Raw genomic sequence first — 22,066 nt, 5'->3', positions numbered from 1 at the left:
AAAGTTTTATTCAGTGGTTGGTTGTACTAAAAGACTCTTTAAAAAAAAAAATTAGTACATTTTGTGTGGTTTTAGGCCTGTTTTTCATTTGCAAAATATTGGACTGTTGACTATGACTTTCATCCACATATGGTCACTCCTGGCTCCAAAAATCCAAGATGGCAACAGTCAAAATGCAAACTTGAAGCTTCAAAAGGGGAGTCCACAAACCAATTGGTGACGTCATGTCCATCATTTTTAGTCTATGGTGGTGATTGAGCGAGCATTACATTGCGTTATGGAGAAATGTGATTCCTGACCTGCTATATGTACACGAGAATTTAAGGATTAACAGTAATAAGGTTGCTACAGTCAATGGAAACACACTGACTGATTAGGACATAGTAGGCTAATATTGAACTAGACATTTAAAACCTGACCACTTTCTAATCTAATTGGATTATAAATGGATATTTATCTACATCATTTATTATTTATTCAGCTTTAGTGGCTGCAGCTTGTTGGAGATCAGCTAAACTGGTTCTGGGTCTATATTCAGATATTACTTCTATTTGGATAGACCTGAGACTAAAGTGGGGAGTGTCAGATGATGGGAGTGACTTGTTGAGGAGCATAGATCTTTCTTCTTCTATGTTTTGTGAAAAATATTCATATGGAGTGTCAAAAGTGGTTCCCCTTACACATAACTTAGCAAAAAAAAATCTTGAAATGATTTTCAGTGATAAGAGACGATTTAGTAAAAGCATTTTAATGTCTCTGCACAGTACAGTTTCTGTAAGTTTCTCTTCTTTGTACATGAAAAAAGTTCATACCACATATTCAAAACAGAGACAGGAATTGAGAATATATAGCGATTGAAGAATCTGGACCCTTAGAGAGAAATGAGGGACAATACAAAAGGAAGGGGAATGGCAAAAAAAAAAATCAATGCATGAGATTTACAGCAACATTCAGCTGGAGTTTGGTTTGGTCGACACGTTCACCACCTTCTTTGTCTGCAGGTATTTCTGTAAGAGAAAGAACAATGAGGCTGGATTAGACTGGATATGAATCGTCTCTTTGTGACCTGAGAAAGGTGTGGACCTGTTCACACTTTTATTACAGACTAAGGAAAATATCATCTTTATTTCCTCATGCAACCTTCCAGGATTAAACTAGAATTAATTTGATTTTAACAGAATATTTTTATATTTGTGTGTGTGTGTGTGTTTCCTTACTTGAAGGCTGTCATAGTGTTTAAGGCTCTTGCAGTGGTTGATTTCAGCCTCGGTGGATCCGCTGAAGAAGCGATTACACACCTTACAGAAGAAACCAGTCTTTGGGACCAAGAACTCCATACCTGTACACACGAACAATATCAGCTGTAGACCACTATTAAATAAATCAGAACTTGTCACCACATAGGGAGACGGTTCATACACAGTCTTACCAACTGGGTTGCTGGGGTTAAACGGAGGGAGTGTGTAGTCAGGTTCTGTATTTGATGTGGTCTTCACACTGTCCTCTTCAGTGTTGGTGTGGTTCTCAGACTCGTGGTTCTTTTCTGTAAGAGGTACAGCAGAGAGCTCTTTAAAATCTGCAACATGGACTGAATAAAAAAAGAGTTCCTGGTTATAGTCTGGGAACTTATAGAAAACAGGTTCCAGGTGTCTTCATCCTGACAGCTGACCTGTCATCATCTCAAACACTGTCAAGATGAGGCAGATAAGGAAGTTGCATATTTCAGTATGATCAACTGCCAGAAAACAAACAGGAGAGAGTTCCTTACCCGTCTCAGCAGCTGGAGCACTCGTCTCTTTGTTCTTTTCACTCTGCGTCTTCTCCTGTTCTTTAGTTTTGTCTGACACCTCCTCTTCCACCTCCTCTTCCACCTCCTCCTCCTCCTCCTGCTGCTGCTTGGTCTGGTTGTGATTAGGACAGCTCTGCTCCTCTGCTTCAGCCTCTTTCTCTGCAGTCACCGCTCCTGCTGCAGGGCTGGTTGAGGAAGAGTCGGCCGGGGCAGCTGCAGCTTCAAGAGGGCTGTCTGATGCTGCAGGAGAGGGGAGAGGTTTGACCTCTGTGGTGGAGTCCGTGACCACAGCGGGTGTAGTTTCTATGTGATAATGACAGATTTAAGGGCAAAATTAATGAGAATTTCAAAACATCAAAGAAGTTTGTGGTGGACGAGCACATCCAGAAGATGAATAAAGCAGGTGATGGATCAATTCATAAATGAAAAACAAGAGAAAAGTCCACACACTGCAGCAAATAGTAAAGTCTTTTGTACATATGTATATATTATTTACAACTATCGGTCTATTTTTCAAACACTCTTAAAAAAAAAAAATCAAATATGGGACATAGTGCTACCATTCTACATTCATGTACATAGATTATTTTTTTTTCATTTATACATTCTTTTGTTTGCCCCTATATGCACACCTGTAAAGTATTAGGTGGTATTGACACATCATGTGACTGTCAGGTGACCATGGCTTTTGTGTATTTAACCCTGTAAAGTCTGAACCATCAAATAACTGCCAGAAAATTCTAATTCTTTGGAAACTGGAGTTTATTGGACCTTCTGACAAGTAATAAAACATTTGTTTAACACTTTGCATCTACGAGTTTTGTTTTGTATCATATTTGACACATCTGGAATTTTTACTATTTATTTTTCATAGCACATATCAACACATCAGCTCATATCACCACCTTCAAACTTTTTTTATGCATGAAATTCAATAAAATGACAACTGACAGATTTACAGATAAATGACCTTCTGTACCTGCTGTATCTAATTTGATACACATTTTCAACAGCAATTTACCATAAAATAAGCTACAAATGATTTAATAATGTAACATTGCATTGGTTTATCTGTGTGCTACATGTATCTGTTCGTATACATGATTTAGAGGTCTCTAAAACTCATGTATCAAATATGATTCACCTGGAATTACAGAGTTAAGATGCTGATGTTCTAGTTGATTTTTAACATGAAGAAGAGCATTGAGCTGGAAACATCACACTGATGGATATCCTAATAAATCCCTGCATTAGGAGCTTGTTTAAACAATCTAAAGCATAAAATAAAAAAAAGTAGTTCCTGTTCCAAATGTGTTACCTGGCTCTGGGGCTTGTGGTGGACATGTTGGCACGTGTGTCTGGGTGGAGGGAGCAGGTGAGGGTGAAGGTGATGCTGCGGGGGTGAGAACTGCACCGGCTGTCACATCTGATGACGTCAGACCCACAGAAGCGTCGGCTGTGGGGGCGGACGCGGGTTCACTCTCTGTTATCTGCTCCTCACACTTCACCAGGGTCGCTGTGGTACTTTCTTCACTAACCTCCATGTTTGTGTCCTAAAAGCAGCAAACACAGCAGAGTTTAAACCAGTCTCCTGAAGCAGGCCAATAATGTTGACAAATGTGGTATGAATGAAGCAGGGCTGTGCCATGTCAGACTGTCCACGATAATGCTGGTATGAATGTTTGTGATAATAAAAAGTGACATATCATGATATCAATGATATTGGGGACGCATTTACGTTCTCTAGCGCGCTGTAACGAGCTGCCAAACACAAACATAAATACATAAAGTTAAGTTAATTAAGCTGCTGTCTCATAACAGAACATGTATTGTCTAGGGGTGCATCGATACATCAATTTAATGAACAACGAGCCAATAGCATCAATGCAAAATAAAAACATCACTCCTGATTTGAGCGTCTACCATTCTGTTTTTTTCTTTTATAGCATTTTAAAGCTCAATATATCAAAATGTGGCACTTTATATTGAACAGGAGGAATTTTTTTTTTTATTTAAAGAATATAGTTTTTCATTTAAATGTTATCAGAAATAAAAATGTCAAATGATATTTCAGTTTCTTTTTGTGATTTTGATATGAATGGAAGTGATTGTGTTAAATCATGTTGTCTCATATTAATTTCCTTCTGAATCCAATCAAATTCAAATCATATCGTGACAGATTTTCATATCAGCAAACATCAAATCATTGTTCATTGGATCAATATAATATTGTATCGTATCAAGAAACTTGAGATTTACACCCCTATTATTGTCATGTCAAAAGTTATGAATTCTTAAAGTGGAATTTAATTTTATTTATTGGGAAGTTGAAAGTTAAAAATGTTTATTAAAAATCGCTGCAATCACTGATAAAGCTTGTTAAATTTCCTTAAAATATGGTGATATGATTTTGAGGCTATATCGCGCATCCTTAGTATGAAGGAATATTTACCGCTGCAGTTTCCTGTTGGACAGGTGTGGGAGCATCCTCTCCACCCTCTGTGGCTTCCATGGGAACGGCGGGAGGAGGCGAGTTAGGGAGGTCGGCCACGTCTCCGACTTCATCCACTGTCACGAAGTCGCTCAGGTTGAAGGGGAAGTCGTCACACTCCTCCTCTTCCTCCACCTGATTACATAACAGGAGAAAAATAATGAAGAACTGAAGAGGAGGAGAAGAGGAGCTACTTTCTCCTCCACCAGCGCCTCCTCACCGCTCTGTGACGCTGCTCCTCTCTCCAGCTCTGCTTGTGAGCATCCGGCCTGTGAGACGACCTGGACCCCGCCGACACCTCTCCGTGTGCCCTCTTCCTCTCCTTCCTCTCCCTCTCCCTCCTCTCCTCCTCTCTCTTCTCCCTTTCCCTCCTGGTTCTCTCCTCCCTCTCTCTCTCCCTCTTCGCCCTTTCCTCTTTCTCCAAGGCCCTCCTCTCCCTCTCCTTCCTCTCCCTCTCTTTTCTCGCCTCCCTCTCTTTCCTCTCCCTCTCCTGCTTCTTCACCTCCTCCTCCGAGTGCTCTTTAGTCGGCTTTTGCGTCTCCTCCGCTGCTTTTTCGTCCCCCTCCTCCGCCACTGTTTTAGTTTCCTTCTGCTTCTCCTCCGTGGAATCAGCCGTTTTTTCGGGTTGGCCGGCGGTTCTTGTTCGGCACTCCACCAGCAGTGCGTTAACCATCGCCTGAGTAACCTGGGGGTAAAAATGAGGTGTCAACAACTCACAGATTACAATTAATAACATGAATGTTTCCAAACTTCATCAAGTGATTCATATTTTGCTACCTTGGGTAACTTTGCCTCTGTTGAAGCCTCTTCAGCAGCTGGAGTTTTGTCATTTCCTGCTGTAGCTGTACTTTCAGCTGTCTGTGTAACAGTCTCAGCAGATGTTTCCTTCACATCTGTCTCCGTGGCTGCTTCAGGTGCAGCCGAGGAGATGGAAACAACTTCCGCAGGCTCGTCTTTTACCACCTTGTCGTCTTTGCTCCCGTTTTCTCCGACGGCTTCGTCTCCACACTCCATCTTCTCGCATTTCTCATCCCCCTCTTTCGGACACTCGGATTTCTCTTTCTGTGCGGTCTCCTCTTCCTCTGTGGCCGTCGCTGCCGTTTGGCTGTCTTTACCGTTCGCAGCCGTTTCCTGACGCATCAAACAGAAGCAGCCAGGTGTTAAATCTGCATGAGTTGATGTTAGAAGATGAATGACATGTTTGAATGGAACGCTGATCGATACTCAGTGACTGACCTCAGGTGAGTCGAGGAACGCTGTGAGGACTTTGGTTTGGGTGTTGGCTGCGGGGGGGTCTCGTTTGCGGGAGAAGAACAGAGGGTTGTTCTGGATGATGCATGGAAACTTCTGGAAGCGCTTGTGGACAGACAGAGCCATGGCTGATGTCGCCATCTCACAGATCACCTGAGCAGGAAGGAGAAAACACATCATGTCAACTCAGGATATTATTGATACTACTACTCTTATTAATAATAATATCAATAATTATGATGATACTACTACTCCTACTAATAATAATGATAAAAGTATTGCAATAATTAATACAATAAACTAAATTAATAAACCCTGACTCTAACCCTTATGTATGATTTATAAGTGCAGTTATTCTGTAATGCAGATTATACTAAAACTTGATAAAAACAGGAGAAAAAAATACAGAGGTGGGATTTGGAGAGAAAGGAAACAGCTTTCACCATGTTACTGAGCACCAGGGTGTTGATGACGATACCGAAGCGTCGAACCAGTTTCAGAACCTCCGAGGGGCCGGACGGCGTGTTGGGAACATTCCGGATCACTAACAGCCGGCCCCAGCCTACAGGAGCTGGACTCTCCTACAGGATGTAAGACAACATTCAATCACTTAATAGTCAATCAGATCTAAATATTTGAGTTAGATAGACTCATTACTTTCAATAAATGATGTTTTTTCAGCCCTCATTACATAATATCCTTGTTAAATAAATCAATAACAGTAAAAAAAGAACTTTAACAATATGTCAGTGTTACAGTCCAGTGACACAAACACTAGATTTAAACAGGTACAGCAAAGATCACAACACTGTTTTATCTTAGGTTCATTTTACTGATCTAAATCCACAGAGCACTGTCCAGCTGATCCCACTGTATCAGAGACAAATCACAGCTGTACAGTGTAACAGAACAGCAGAATGCAATCAAACAGTCTGCTGCAGTTTCACAGTACAAAACTATTTTGTACTGTCGATATTGTTCATGTTTCTTTTGTCTTTTACTCTTTTTTTAATCTACGGTAGTTTGAGTCTCTTTTATTAAACTTTATCTCTTTTATTTCATTTTGCTTTTGTTTTATCGTTTTTAATACAACTTTTTCTCATATTCTCCCTGTTTTTATGTATTTATTTTTCTTATTTATTATACTTTATTTCATTTTTTTCTTCCCTCTAACCATCAGGCTGTTGAATTCCCAGTTATCTCACCACCTATGTCAGGGATTAAAGCAAAAAAAATCTTCTGACTGATATTTTCTTCCGACCAAGTCATAAGCTTTTCACCACCTGCCTTGTCATAGAAACCCTTTTACGGTCGCTTCCTAGGATTGAAGGTAGACTTGAATTGTATTGAAAGGTGGATTAAATTAAATTACTCTTCTTGTTTTTTTACTCTGGTAGATTTTATTGTACTTGCAGTAACATAAGGAGTGTAGTTGTCACCTCCAGTTTTCACCTGGTTCACTGTCTCTGTGTGAGCAGCACACACTGAGGACTCAGCTCCACCAGGTGAAACATACGGCTCTTTAATACAGAGATCGTCATCATAGCCATAAAGAAGATCTCTCATTAAGACTTTGCTTTCTTACATTGAACCAACCAAAACCAGCATAACGTTGCTGCCATGTACTTTAAACAGCACGCAGGTGTTTGAGGCTGAGCTGCAGGGTTGAGTGGAGGTGTGTGGGGAAGCTAACAGCTAACACAACAGCGTCCTACAGCCGCTACCTCTGTAGCCGCTTACATGGAGCAACTCTGTCCTCCATTCATTGTCCGATCTTTTTATACAGAACAGTGAGGAGGAATAAAGTAGTAGTATTCCTGCCGTGAACAGACTCTCAAAGGAGAGCAGCGTGATGACAGCTAACAGCAGCAGAGGCTAACGTTAGCTGCTCCTCTCCTCCGTCTCAGAGGGGGCAGAGCTGAACCTCCGAGCAGCAGAGACAGAGACGATGGAGAGTTGTGACAACTTAATTCAATCATTTAGATGCAGTAATGGACTGCTTGCTTCCAACATCATTTTAACAATTTATTGATATTTGGAAATTGACTCGCGGGCTGCCCATGCCTGCTCTGTGTGTTTGTTGTGATAATAATGTAGAGTATCACATTATATACTATTATTATACCTCTGTAGTACACAACAAAAGACAAACAGATAATAACTGAGTTAAAATATTAAAATGATAAATGCTGTCAATTGTTCTGTCTTATTATGAGCTGGTCAACTAACTGTGAAGTACTGAACTACAATAACCTGTATGAAAACTGCTTTATAAATAAAGTTTGATTGATTGGATCTGATCAAAACAAATCACTGCAGGTGTTAAATGCTGATAATTGAAACAATAAATAACATGAATAGAACAGAGAATGATGATGAGCAGTAGATTTACTCACTAATGGGTCAGCTGATCCCATCAGAAGATTGTAGAGCGCCACCTGTGGAAAGAGTTTAGTATTAATCATCAGTTTGAAGCACAGATCATTGACATTACATTAAACGTTAGAGAGGATGAATATAATGTAAAGGAACAGGGTTAATATAAAGAGTCTTACTGGTGTGTCAGTGCCAACATGCTGTTTGAGGTGGATCATCTTCAGCTCAGACTCTTTCATCTTAGCGGGGGTCAAGGCGTGAACTTTCACTATCTCCTGAGCAGTCTCCACATCTGGCACCGACACAAGCGCCTAACACAAAAGATGTTTTTAATATCATATACACATCATCTTTGTCATTTTCAACTTATTTAGTCTCTTGCAGAAAATGTTCATCTTCAGGTTTTGAACTCCAAGACATTTTTTAACCACTGATCAATATTTAGATTCTTGTTTTTTTATTTAATTGACAAAAAGCAAAACTCTTGATTTGATTAGAAATAATTCATTGTGATCCCTTTATGCTGCTGCTCTGTTGAAATATTAATCTACCTGCCTATGAGCTTCAGTGAAGGTGTTTCACATCACTACATTTGTTGCTAAAAAAAGAACTGACAGCTGATTGATACACTAACATTTCTTTAACACCTTAAGATCAGTGACATCTGTAGATAATCATCACTAAAAAACAAAAAAATAGGATTTTGAGAAAAGTGAGAAAAACATTTTTAGAGCAGATGCAGATGACTTCAGAGATGAACATGATGAACGAATTCTGACTATTAGCTGAGCTGTGTTTAAGATCATTATTACAGTGTCACCTTGAGGTCAGTAGTCAGTAGGTCAGAGTATCATTATCTGTGTCTGAGTAGTGGATGCAATTTACAACCCACCTAATCATTTTGGCGTTTCTAGATCTCATGGTTTTTTCTGCACAAACACTTCTAGCAGAGATATAATAAGAACAAGAAATGTTCTCAGAGTCACAATAAGCAACATTTGACTTAATGTGACCTTTGTATCCAAGAGAAAGAGACATAGTTTCTACACAGGAAACAACATCACATGTGCAAAACTGGGGTATTTTTTGTCTATTTAAACTCTTAAAACAGTCAAAATCTCACACATCGTTCAGCTTAGAGAAGAGAAAGCTGAGGCCTGAAATATCTTTCCACATAACAATTTAACTATCAACAATCTGAAACAGTTAAAGCTTCAAATGTCACCGTTTGTATACGGACCTTTCCGATTGGTGCTGCCAGGATGATGTCAGAGGGAGTTCCAAAGGGCTGGAAGAGCTTGATGATGTCACTCTCTGATGAGTCACTCTCAGGCAGTCCTGTGATCAACACCACGCCCTTCTGCAGGAGACATTATATTGGGATTTGAGTTAAATGCATAAATAAATAAAACAGTTTGAAACCAATTGTCTCATATGTTTAGAGCCTGTGGTGACTGAAGCATCACTACACACAAAGCACAAACATACCAAGTGAAATCTAAAGTTATAGAGTATGGGCTAGACCAGGGGTGTCAAACATATGGCCCACGGGACAGAACTAGCCCACCAAGGGGTACAATCCGACACTCTGGATAAGTTTGCAAAGTGTGAAAATTGGTACTATATAAATAGATTGATTGATTGACATTAGGAACAATCTAAGAGCCCAATATGATCGATGAACTTTATTTTAGATTTCTTGAAACAAAAAAAGAACACAGTACTTGTTATTTCTAACATCTGGATCACGTACCTCATCTGACGTCTTCTGGTCAGCGTTACCTCCTGATGTGGGGAGTCAGAGGATGGAGAGATGGAGGAGAGCCAAAATCAGGATGCTTTCATGAATATTAAAACCACTAAATCACAAACCTGTCTACATGAGGCTTACCTACAGAAGTGACAACTTTTAATATAATTAACAAAGTAGAGCTGATAATAATGGTAATAGAGGTTCATATATAGACAATAATAGGTTTGAATATGCTGCCACGGCCTTTAGTCATTAGTAATGAGTATTACAGAGAGGTTTTTGGTTGTTCTACCTGTCTCTTCCACAGCAGCAGGAGCAGCAGCAGCAGCTTTGTCTGGTCCTGGAGCAGGTTTGCTGTAGATAGGTGGATAAATATTAACAGTGCAATGCAGACAGAGCTGGTTTGAAACTGGCAGGTAAGGGTGCAGCGAGTATATGAGTTACAAATATGATATCTGACAAACCTGTTAGTGTCAGAGGACTGCTCTGCTTCACGTTTCTAAGAGAAGAAAATGAAATAGGTTTACTTTGAGTGCATTATGTGGTCCAAAAAGCTTTTTGTGAAGTGATACAATAGTCTAACATGCTTTATATACACTCAGGTAAAGATATCACATGTTCTTGTTATTTCTCACCTGTGCTATTGAAGCAGTGATTGGCTGGTCTCTGATGGACAGGTTTGTGGAGTTAGCCAGAGTTTGAGCATCTTCACCTTTTACCATGCACACAGATGCCTGCAACAGGAAGAGGGTGATGAAGAGATGTTCCCAGCCTAAACTTTCCATGGCTACTGTTTTTAGGACTTCTGATTGACAGATGGAGAGACACACAGGCTGCACCAACTGTTATTATAATTACCAATGGCTCCTTATTGTTAGACACATCTATATTGAAAAAAGTAGATTTGACCCCATTTAAATTCTAGACCCCTCCCTCAGAAAATGTCAGATACCAGTTACCAAACCAGAAAAATCCTTAAATCAATAACTGGATTAACATTATCTATGACATCTTCAGGATGGAAAAAAATTACTTTCTTCATAAGGCTGCAAAAGATATTGAGGAGGATGGATATAATACATTGCACCTGTAAGTCCATCATTTGTCATACAATAGAATTAAAGAAAGAAAATGTAGATTTGGTTAATTTTGCTACAACAGGAAATAAACTTTAAATTTTACATGTTATTTCTTTGTTTAAAAAATAATACTGTGCTGCTCTCCTCTGCTGGAGACATTAATAACACAGAGGAGCACCCTGCTTCATTCCTACCACACATACACCAATTTAGTTTTTCCAAAAAGCATTAAACCAGTGATGTAGGTCAGTTAATTGTATTCTCATTATTCTCATACAGTATAATGTAGTTAACTTCTATCATTTGTCAGTGACTGTCGCTTATGTTTCATACTGCATTTCATTGGACTGACATTAGTTAAAGAATTGGCACACACTGCACTAAATATATTGCTCCTCTCTATTTATTCAGTCAAAAATCAAATGTTTTGGATTGAGAGTAGATTCTGAATTGAATCATGACACCACAAATCATATTAAATAGTGAGATTTCCATGCCTAGTATACACTTGAATGACTAAACTTTTTCATTGTGTCAGGTCTTTATATCAGTGTTTATGGGTTTGTGGGTTGTTTGGACTCATACTAATAATACTTTTCTTCTATCCATCTTGCATCCATCAGGAAACATATTACATTTATCTGCTATCATCTGTTTTAAACTGTTCTATTACAAACAAATAAACTGCAAAATGTCTTTAACCATTATGTTAGATTTAAACAGCACCTTCTGTCCTTCGCCTTTTAGGCTCTCTTCTTCTGAGCACGGCATGAGGACCACGTTGTTGATCTTTCCAAAGGAACCCACTAAGTCAGTAACTTCCTGCTCTGAGGCGTCCTTTGGGATGCCGCTCAGATAAACCAGACGTTGTGACACATATGAACCCTGGGAGGCTGGAATCATCATTTTCTTCTTCTTCTTGGCTGGTGGAGGTTTGGCAGTCTAGAATACAGCAACAGAAGTTTAAGGTTAGTTTTAGAAGAAAGACAGCTTGAATCATAGAGAGACAAACCAATGTAGGATTTAGCAATACTGTACTACTCTTATAAATAACTAAACTGTGAAGAAATGTATGTCATGAACTATTAGGCGAGCTTCACACAATGAAAATAACAGAAACACCCACTGTGTCAGCAGCCTTGCCACTTGCCGGCTTTGTCATCTTGGTTCCAGGTTTCATCCCACTCTTGAGAGTTTTGGCTGAGGACTGTAGCGGTCCATGTTTGGAGCTGTAGCCCGCCTTGGAAGAGGGCGGCTGTCGGCTGGTGTCAGTGAATCGCTTCGTTATTTCATCATGTGGACGCTTCACAGCGCTGCGTATGTAATCCCCTGTAGAAACATCATGATCAGAGGGGGAGAAGGGCACAAATACCAATCATCTTCTCCAAACACCTGAAAATCATAGATACTAAAGAACATGTTAACATAAACATTGACTAACCTGATGATTCCCTGTCTCTTTTATCAGGCCGCGGCTCTCTGAAGGAAGCAGAGGTTCGATGTGAGCGAGATGGGCTGTGGGAGCCAGTATGTTGGTGCTCCAACCGATGGCTGTGTTCTTAGGATAGCAAATGAAGATGGGTGAGTTTGGAGTTTACCTATTATTCACATCATATTAAAATTATCGGTATTCCTGAGACGTTTCACAACTTACAGAGTCTGTAAAAAGAACAGCGTCTCATCTAAAAGAACTGACAGTAACACTGGATTTCTAAATCAGTATTAACATACATTGCACCATTACAGCACCTATCTTCCATCATATGGTTTACCTGTATAGTGGTGGTGGCGAGGGTAATGGTGAGGAGAGTAAGGTCTCCCGCGCAGCCTGTGGGCTTGGGCACCCACCCTTTGTTTGCTTTGAGGAGGACTCGAAGTGGGAGAACAAGACAGTGATGGAGAGATGGAAGGGGACAGAGGGCGGTCCCTGGGCCGGCTGCCATAGCGACTGGGACTGGGACTGCTCCGACTGGGTGATAGACAACATTTAGTTAGAGACGGAAGCAGAGAATTTACCAACCACCCAGATGTGAGTAACAGTAACTTTGAGTGACAGTTGTAACAAGTGGCAGTATAAAGGCCTACATTTGCGTCAGTCAGTGGTTTCGTATCTCTTTATTTTTTTGCTCTCTGACCAACATGGATTCTAAAACATTTACTGGAAAATAGTTTAGAACTGGGAGCGCCCTGGTGGTAGAGTGGTTAGAGCCACATAATTGCAGCGTCCCTGGTTTGAATCCGACCAGGGACCTATGCTGCAGGTCATTCCCCCCTCTCTCTCCCTGTTTCCTGTCAGCCTCTCTGCCAGACTGTCTGAATAAAGGCATAAAAAGCCCAAAAATAAATCTTAGAAAAATAAAATAAAATAAAAAATAGTTTAGAACTTGTTGTGTATTCAAGTGCCAATAGTCAGACATTAACAGACCTTGAGATAAAGCTATTACTGACTTTTGGCCACAGCGTAAATTTGCATCGGAACAGAGGACATTTATTGGCTGGCAGACTTGTTACATATAAGTCTACAATGCCTCATTATATCCAAGATATCTAAAATCCATGTGAAACTACTTTTGAATGGATGACCAGCAAATATTGGCCAGTAGGATGTCTATGTCAGATTGACTGTATGTGATCACAGTTAAAGTATTAAAAATGTTTGGGCCCACAACCTAACAGGAGTGACTTCCGCCTGACTTCTGGTCACAGCTAAAAACAGAATTTTGGAAACATAAGAACAGGAGTCCAACTGACCTTGGTAGATTTGGTTTCCAGTCAGGGTACCTTTAGAGACACACACAAACATGTTTTACATCAATATAAATGCAAATGTCTCAAGACCCTGGACTTGATTATTAAAGCTTTGCATTTGACAATATTCTGTGTACTGTGAAAAGGTCTTGGTTCTACAGCCTGCGCCTCAGATGTATGCTTGACAATTATAACCAATTTACTGATATAAAACCAAACAGGCAGCAATTTTCCTGAAAGCAAGTCGATTATAAGCTTAGTCAGGCAGTCAAAGTAAATTTGTGGCTCGTCAAAAAGGTCAAGTGTCTAACATTTTGTCAATGTCATTATTTATATTTCATGGACTAAACCAGATTTACCAACTAACTGCCAAAACATTACCAATAAGAACTTAATGAGCTTAAAAAGGATGAAATGTGCCTTGTTGTCTTAAATTTGACACTTTGAAGTTTTCTGAAAAGAAAATGCAAAACACTTGAGTATCTGTGACCATAGGTAAACAGTCCTGTCGATACTAGGCTTCAGCAACAGATTGAACAGTTTCTCACTTGTTGCGCAGGTCTCTGCAGGCAGCAGTGTGGTTGACAGTATTAATATGGTCAACCCAGTCCTGTAGAAAAACGACAAATGAGACAGAAAGATGTCACAATCAGACAAGAATAGAGACTATGAAAATAAACAAAATGAGCAAAATCTTAACAGTGAGGTAAATCATTTATCTTTCATCTTCGGCGAATGCCTTCAGTCCTGAGACAAAAAGTGGATCTTCGTTTGCTCGTCATTTTTTAACATACTATGAAAACCCTGAACTGGAGTACGAGGCCCATTTCTTTGATTCATGTTCAAATTATGTTAAATACAGGTAAATAAATACAAATACAGTGACTTGTATTGAAGATCATCTGTGTCATCGGTGGAAAGGTTCTACTTTCAACTATCTTCAATGTAACCGTGAATTCTCTATACTTCACTAGCAGAAACAAAAAAAAAAAAAGGTTTTCAGTCTGCTCGTCGAAAATGTTATTCAGTTAACTTCTTAAGTTAAGTTCCAAGGCCTGAAAAAGAATCATCATTTATGGACACTACTGCTTGCTGTCTATACTGGAATACACAAAAGAAAACAAATTTCCTCTGATCAACACATTTAGCCATCTTAATTCAGATCAAACAAGAGTTGGATACCCTAAAAACCTTGTCTTACATCGTCCCTTTTGACAAAGACCACTTCACTTTCTGCTAGATAATGACATGCAAATGACTAATGATTAAGAGATGATTTATTTATGAAGTACGAAACCTTCTTTTGCTGACCTTTCATGCAGTTTTTATCTTACAGTATGGACTAATATGAATCTTTCAGTGAGAAAATGTTAAACGGTAGACATGGCTGGTTAACAAATTACTTTTTTCCAAACATAACCGATCTTAAAAAAAAACAACAAAAAACAAAAACAAAATTGGTGTACTTCAATGATGAAGAGTCACATCCACAACTATGTACTTACTGTTACAACATGTAGCAGAATACAAACCATTTTAAAAATGAGTTACTCCTATGCTTGAGTCAACTTCAGCACGGGTTTTCTCAGAGAAGACAGTTTATTCTACAGTGTTTATTGTCACTTGAAAATTCAGCTAGTCGCTCTCTAGAGGAACGAACATCTAAATCCAATGATTATATATAGTCCGTTCAAACACATGGAATCATTATTGGTTATCCTGTGACATTATCTGTATCCATTATATTCGATATGCAGCTAAAACACAAAAGGTTCAAGTTTACAGTAATAGTAAGTTAAACTGTCCTTGACAATAGATAACCTGAATTCTTAAACTTTACTTCCATAAAATGCCATAAGAAACACCATCTTATTGCCAATTTGATGTTTTTCTTGATTGAACTGTATATTGGGAAAGGTGAGAAAAAACTCATGGAGTATCAGTCGGAAAAGAAAACACCAGTTGTATTTGTTGAAAAGGGTGGTGGACCATAAATGTCCAAACATGTGTGATGTGCTACTGGCTGAAAATGTTAATCTTATGCCAACTGGTACTGGATGAGTTAAATACAGTGTTTTCCAGAAATAAGAAAATTAGTTTTGTTATTACACACTTCATGGGAACTTCTGGTACTAAAACAAACATTGTCATATGGATGTTGAATAAATTTAGGTTTGCATCATCTTATTCATTTAATGAGCGAATCAGCACTTCTTAGCACATTTTATTTTGCATTAAACCCTCTTAGTTGTTTCATGAGATTTGTACAAAAAACCTTTAAATGGTATTAAGTATTTTTTAAGCTTTGTCAACGTTAGAAAGCTGTATTACATCTCAATGTGGCTCAGCCCTTTTCGACACACCGGCACAGTTAAAAAGTCTAAAATGTACTTCACCAGACAGTTGTCTTTTGACTGTAGAAGAATGTGGCAGTAGTCTTTGTGACATCATTCCCAAGTTTCTGTGAAAGGAAATTTTGTTCTGATTTTGGTCTTCCTGCTCACCATCTCTGTCAGATGTAAGACTTCCTAATTTGGACAGAGACGAGAAAGCCTGGGTGGAGCTGAAGACATCCCGAATTTGGTGGTGACAGATGTAGACATCTGTCAGTAAAATTAACCACACCCAATGTATTTGTAACAATGGAAACATTGTCCACTCAATTATTGCCTGATGCTTTCAAAAGGACAAAAATAGAGCATGTTAAGACAGCACAGATTTATGATTAAAAACAATGGGTTTTGCTGGATAAATCAATCAATCAAAAACTGTACCCACTTCTTTCAGTGAGAATTACTCACGTGAGCATCACTCTTGTCTTGACAACTGCCTAGTGAAGAAAAGTAGCAGACTAAAAGTGAACATGTGAGGTTCCTTACGAGGACATGATGGCACTCACCTTTTCCTCATCACACTGTATGTGGCACAGGGAGCAGGTATGGGGATACACCTTTGGAGACACGGCTGAGAAATCACTTATCATGGTTGGAGTAGGTAACTTCTTGCCACTACTGTGTGGTTTTGTGCCAGACGAAGAGGAGAGAGACCGTCTCGAGGAAGCCTCACTCCTGGTTTCAGATGAGGGCCTTGGTTTGAGTCCGTCACGCCTGTAGTCTCTGTCTAGATTACGAGATTTCGATGACTGTGGAAATTCTCTCGCAGGTGAGCGATTGGTCTTGCGATGGTCGCTGCTCGTCCTGCGGTAGTCTCTGTCTCCGTGCTTGCTTGATTCTGTGTGCTCCAAACGAACCTGTCGCCTTTCAACTTTCTCTGCTTTTGGAGCTGACGAGGACGGGTACATTTTAACTGTCCTTTCACTAGAGAGTGGCTCTCTTTTGAACGTCTCTCTGGTAGTATCTTCCTCCTTTGACCGACTGGCATGACCATAGTCAATGACTTTTCCTGCTGTCTGTGTAACAGTAAGAAGGCTGGGCACTTCCGGGGAATGTGAACGTGCCAATGGCGAAGAACGGGAAGGAGGCATCAGCATATCATGAATGCTGCGTGAGAACGAGGATGAGGAAGCCACAGGTTTCTGGCTGCCTGACTTGTTGATTTGGATGTCACGTAGGATGAATGGCAAAGTATCTGGGGTTAGCTGATCATCAGGGTAGTGACTCAGAACTTCTAGGTCCTCATTCGAAAGTCCAAAGCTAGCCAAGATACTTCCTGCGCTCTCTGGTGTGTACAAACCCTGACCATCCCCACCAACACCATGGGGGTGCCGGGCTTGGGATGATGGCGATTCGCTTGGAGGGGCAGCCCAGCCTGGCATGCTGGTTCCAGCGTGGCTGCTCTGGGGCTGCTGTTGAGGCCCCTGGTGTCGTTGGGCCTGGCTGCTTGCACTTGGTGGAGGACTGGCAAAAAGTTTAGTTGGAGGTGGGTAGTTTGACCAGTCTACTCCTTGCTGGTGGCCAGCCTGAGAATCAGATGTAAGTGTTACTGGGTTAGAGCCGTAGGTTCCTTGTTGACTGATCCCAGAACCTGAGCCTTGGTTCTGGTGCTGGTTCGGTCGGTTCATGTGGTCAATGAGACGGTGATCCATGTCCCTTGCACCCCGGATAGCCAGAGCAGACTCTAGCTCATCAGGGAGCTGGGTGGGACGAGGAAACTGGAAACCCATAGTCTGTGAGAGCATATCAGAAGAAGGGCGATTCTGGTGCTGATTTGGAGGTGGCTGATGATGAGGAGGCCTGGGCCCATTAGAGAAGGGCTGTGCCCCCTGTTGAGAATGGTGGTGGTACATGGCAGCGGATAGATATGGTTGTGTGGTTCTGTAAGTTTTGGTGTTTGTGTCCACGTTAAACCCAACAGCTGACACCCGCTGTCTATTGAGAAGACTCAGGAGGGCCAGGTGAGGGAGTAACGCTGCTGTCAACCCGTTGTTGCTGGGATGCTGGTTGTTAACAGTTATGGTTGCTAGTGTGGCAAGCTGCTGGAGAGCAATTTGTGCCTGAGTCTCGATCTGAGCCAATCGGAGAGCTGTCACCGCAACACCAGCTGTAGGTCCAAATGTGAAATTGGTTCCTGTGGTACTGTTGGCGATGGAGAACGATGCACTGGGTTCCAAACGAAGGGCCGGAGCTAGGTGCAAATTACTGTCTGTGTGCACAGCGAGGCTGTGAGGTGGAAAGCAGAAATATACTATTACAGATGAACAGGCTTTAATTTTTCATCATAAGTAGCTTTCAGATGATGTCCTTTTTCACCATGTTCTTTTTTTAAATAACAACTTGGTTTAGTCCTCATTTTCCTTTTGGTTTCTTTCCTCAAAAATGTGTCAAAGAAAAGAGAAATGTGGTCAGATTCAAGAGCTCCTTCTTGAGGTCAAGTGTGCCCACCATGCTTTTCTTTCAGGATAGGAAAGCAAAGCAACATTATGCAACAACAATGAATCAATGAAAAGCATGAAAACCCAAACAGCAAGTATGTTTTTAACCTATAAGGGCACTACACAGAAACCCAAACCTTTGGGCCTGAAAAATTAAAATATATAATTACGGTACCTAAGCAACACTTGCTAGCCTACTATGTACGTTCCACATTACAACACAGTTCTTTGTCCAAACACAGCTTAAGTCTCTTTGCCAAAATATTCAAAGCAGAACAAAAAGCAATTCTAGACAGCAAATACTTCATTTTTTAATTTCTTCAAATTATACATCGTACTTACCGTATCCTAGAACACATTTAGTGTCAGTAAAACATAAATAATACAATGGTGAGCATTAACTGAACATCTTCATCTGAACAACACAAAGGCCTGTTCAATACAAAAGTTATTTTGCAAGACCTGAACTGATAGTTTTAGTCAGTGTATATCATGGTTTCTTGTTGTTATAGTGCTGACTGTTCACAGCGCTTTTTAGTTATTTATGTTGTTGTTGAATAAATACACCTATAGCATCCACCTTCACTTTCTCAACAGACGTGTATTTAGACGGAAGATTTACAGCATTGCATGTAAACTTAATGCCACTGGCTGAACACTCAACACATGACAGGTTAGTTCAAGTTAAAAAATGTGATTTTTGGTGCAACATGTGGTATAAGCATAGACTGTATAGACGGATGTAGCGAGATGTGACATCACTCCATGGTTTACACCAGAGTCAGAAACCCACCAGAGAGTCACGTGCCAGTAACCTACTGATTAAAACTAGGCCTGTACCTTTTGGCACAGGATGGTATGAGAGTTTCCTCGATTCAGTGTGCTCCGTGACTCAAACAAATACTGTCAGAATAGTTTAATAATCCAGTTGCTCAGACGTATGGAACAGAATTTCTACAGCGCAAGTTTCACCCGGAATGGTTTGGCAGTTCCTCACTTAGTTATAGCACAGTCATGCCTTAGTATACTTAGTATCTGTGTTCCTTGGCTTAGCCAACTTTAGCTTGTTGTCACAATGACAAACAAGAGACCAATAAAACTGATGGGGTTAAAAAAAACATGCGTAACAAACAAAAGAAATGTATGATACTTGAATTAAGAAAAAGGGTCAAGTATATATTAAATGCTGCCTACATACGCTAAGAAAATTTAAAAAACAATATTGGCACATATTGGACAACACATTTACCCATACTGATATGTCTGTGATAGGTCAATATCGACTGACCCATATATCCGTCTGGCTCTATGAGAGAGAAAGATGTAGTTAAAATGATTCCCTCTGACGGATAAACTATTAAATATCAGTATATAAGTAGCATCGTACTGTTGTAACTGCTGGGGGTGGAGCTAGTTTACACTAATTTATATTAAATACATAAAACATCATAAACAGCTGTCAGCAGCTGTCCTGACTCCTAGCAACTAAGAGAAATGTTGTTTTCCATTTATACTGCGGAAACGTAACTGTTTCAGTTAAAGTTTTGCCCAAATAGCCATTGTTGGATTTTACCAAATAAAATACTGCAATATTGTCTTCTGCCTTTCTTTTTTAGCCTGCTGTGCTGAAATCATAGCAAACCGTGACCCCAAAACTGAGGTACATACTGAGCAGTGTATTTAGTGTAGTGTAGTTAATGCCAGATAACCACACTGCCTGCAGTCTCTGCTACATGTCATTATCCACCTTGTTCTCTATCACCTGTATTTATTAGGGATGCACAATTCTTTTGCCAATATCCTATAGGCTGATATTTTCCAACTCAATTTGGCTGATTGCTGATGCTTATACCGATGTATGAAAACATTGTGTGGATCCAACTAAAGTGGGATGAAGCAGCTGGTCTGTCAGGCTGCTGGATGAAGAGGAGCCTGCAGAGGAGGTAGGTACTTTACCCACTTTAACCTTCTGCATAGTGTTTCTGAACCAGGCCAAATCTCACCTAAAGCACCCAACTTCAAACTCTCACACCACAGACCAAACGCAGGTTGGCAGTCTACAGAATCCGTTATCATATTATCAGAGAATATGCCCTGCATTTATTTCTTGAACCAGGAAAAAAAGAGCCATCACTTTAGGCCTACCGTTTACATACCAGCCATTTTGGGTTTTAATCTAGCTAGCAGGCTAACATTAGCTCCCCATAAGACAGCATACTAACAGTTCCGTTACATTCAATGGACGGTCGTAACGTTTCTGTATCCATAACACTTTCCATAAATACCTTTTCACAATGAGTCGATATCGTGCGTCTCTGATGAAGTCGTAATTCCTTCTCAGCCCACAGCCGCGGGTGTTAACGGTCAAGCTACGCCAACAGTTCCACCATTAGCAACAACAATACGGTTCTTCTTCTTCTTTTGAATTATAGCGGCGGTCGGCTACTAGTGTATTATGCGCACTACCGCCACCTACTGCTTCAGATGTGGACCAGAGATGAATTACATACTGTTCAGGGTCCAATTTGACCCATTTGTACATTTAACAGCTGTAAAAACACCCTATACACATTTCTTTTATCTAGACTTTTCCTAATGTGACCCACAGTTAAAAAAAAATAGAAATAAAATGCATATTTTTTAAAGTTTCGTACAGCTCATGGACATTTTTATATATGCAAATATACAAATTTGACCTGTGTTTATCATAATACATTTAAAAATCAGCATTCAAACATGCTGTATTCATCATATTCTATAAAATGTTCTCCTGGGCCATTAAATAGTGATTGTGAATGTCTGTTTTCCATCGCATTAATCAAACATTAATGACTGATTGGGAATTTATGAATGTGAATTGGTGCAGAGACTAATTGTGAGTCATAATATGAACAGTAGGGGTTATATCCTACCCATTAATCCTGTCTGTTTTATTAACTCAAAGAAGACTGTCCAGGCCACTTGGCAGGTTCATGAAGTTTTAATGCTGAGCTCCTGAACTCCAGTCTTCCTACGTGCTTTGTTCATATATTGTCTTTCTTGATCATACTTAGTACAATCATGATTGCATTTGTAATAGTCTCCTCAGTCTGACCCTGCTCACATAAACCAGTCCAGTTGGATGCTTTCCTATTATGTATATTAAGTGCCCGTTCAAAATGTGCCTGTTCAAAAGGAAGTGTGTTTGTGTATGTATGAATTAAGGAAGGAATAACTAATTAATAGATGAATAGATCCTGGGGAATTAATTATTATTATTAAGTCTGTATTTTACTTGAATTTACAGTCATATTTCTCAATTATGGTGTTCAACAAGAGCAAACACACTGCAACTTAAGAAAACACATTCAAACAGATACAACACAATACAATTAACAAAACAACACATTAACAAAACATGCTGCAAACCCCACAACACAACAAGCAACACAACATTACAGAAACAACAACAGGGGTGTTTCCAGAGGACTCTTGTGGTGGCGTCAGTGGTCTCATATGCAGTGGTGTGTTGGGTAGGGGGATGTTCTGAGCGAGACAAGAACCGAATCAACAGACTGATTAAAAGAGCCAGCTCAGTCTGTGGCTGCCCCCTGGACCTCACAGAGGTGGTGGGAGAGACGAGGGTTTTAGCCAAACTGTCCTCCATCATGGACAACACCTCTCACCCTCTGCATCTGACTGTGAAGGTCTTAAGTGGCTCCTTCAGCGAGAGATTAATACACCCCAAGTGTAAGAAGGAGCGCTTCCA

General features: G+C 40.1%; 1 protein-coding gene across 1 annotated transcript; it reads right to left on the bottom strand.

Moving 5' to 3' along the window:
• Positions 1 to 732: 732 nt before the first annotated feature.
• On the bottom strand, positions 733 to 20,697 carry LOC133993342 (zinc finger protein 638-like). The gene is made up of 25 exons (XM_062432260.1): positions 20,604 to 20,697; positions 16,387 to 18,106; positions 14,036 to 14,097; positions 13,491 to 13,520; positions 12,512 to 12,708; positions 12,181 to 12,297; positions 11,866 to 12,068; positions 11,466 to 11,681; positions 10,296 to 10,394; positions 10,125 to 10,159; positions 9,953 to 10,014; positions 9,661 to 9,692; positions 9,148 to 9,267; positions 8,087 to 8,218; positions 7,928 to 7,969; positions 5,975 to 6,112; positions 5,517 to 5,684; positions 5,058 to 5,411; positions 4,501 to 4,965; positions 4,242 to 4,415; positions 3,108 to 3,342; positions 1,769 to 2,092; positions 1,430 to 1,543; positions 1,218 to 1,339; positions 733 to 1,007 (listed from the first exon to the last, which is right to left on the bottom strand). The coding sequence occupies exons 2-25, from the start codon at positions 17,731 to 17,733 to the stop codon at positions 951 to 953; spliced, it is 4,845 nt and encodes a 1,614-aa protein (XP_062288244.1). The 5' UTR covers positions 17,734 to 18,106; positions 20,604 to 20,697; the 3' UTR covers positions 733 to 950.
• Between the last annotated feature and the right edge of the window lie 1,369 nt (positions 20,698 to 22,066).

Source organism: Scomber scombrus, chromosome 2 (genome assembly GCF_963691925.1).
Source record: "Scomber scombrus chromosome 2, fScoSco1.1, whole genome shotgun sequence".
Taxonomy (NCBI): Eukaryota; Metazoa; Chordata; class Actinopteri; order Scombriformes; family Scombridae; genus Scomber; species Scomber scombrus.
This window is presented reverse-complemented; position numbering and strand designations above follow the sequence as displayed.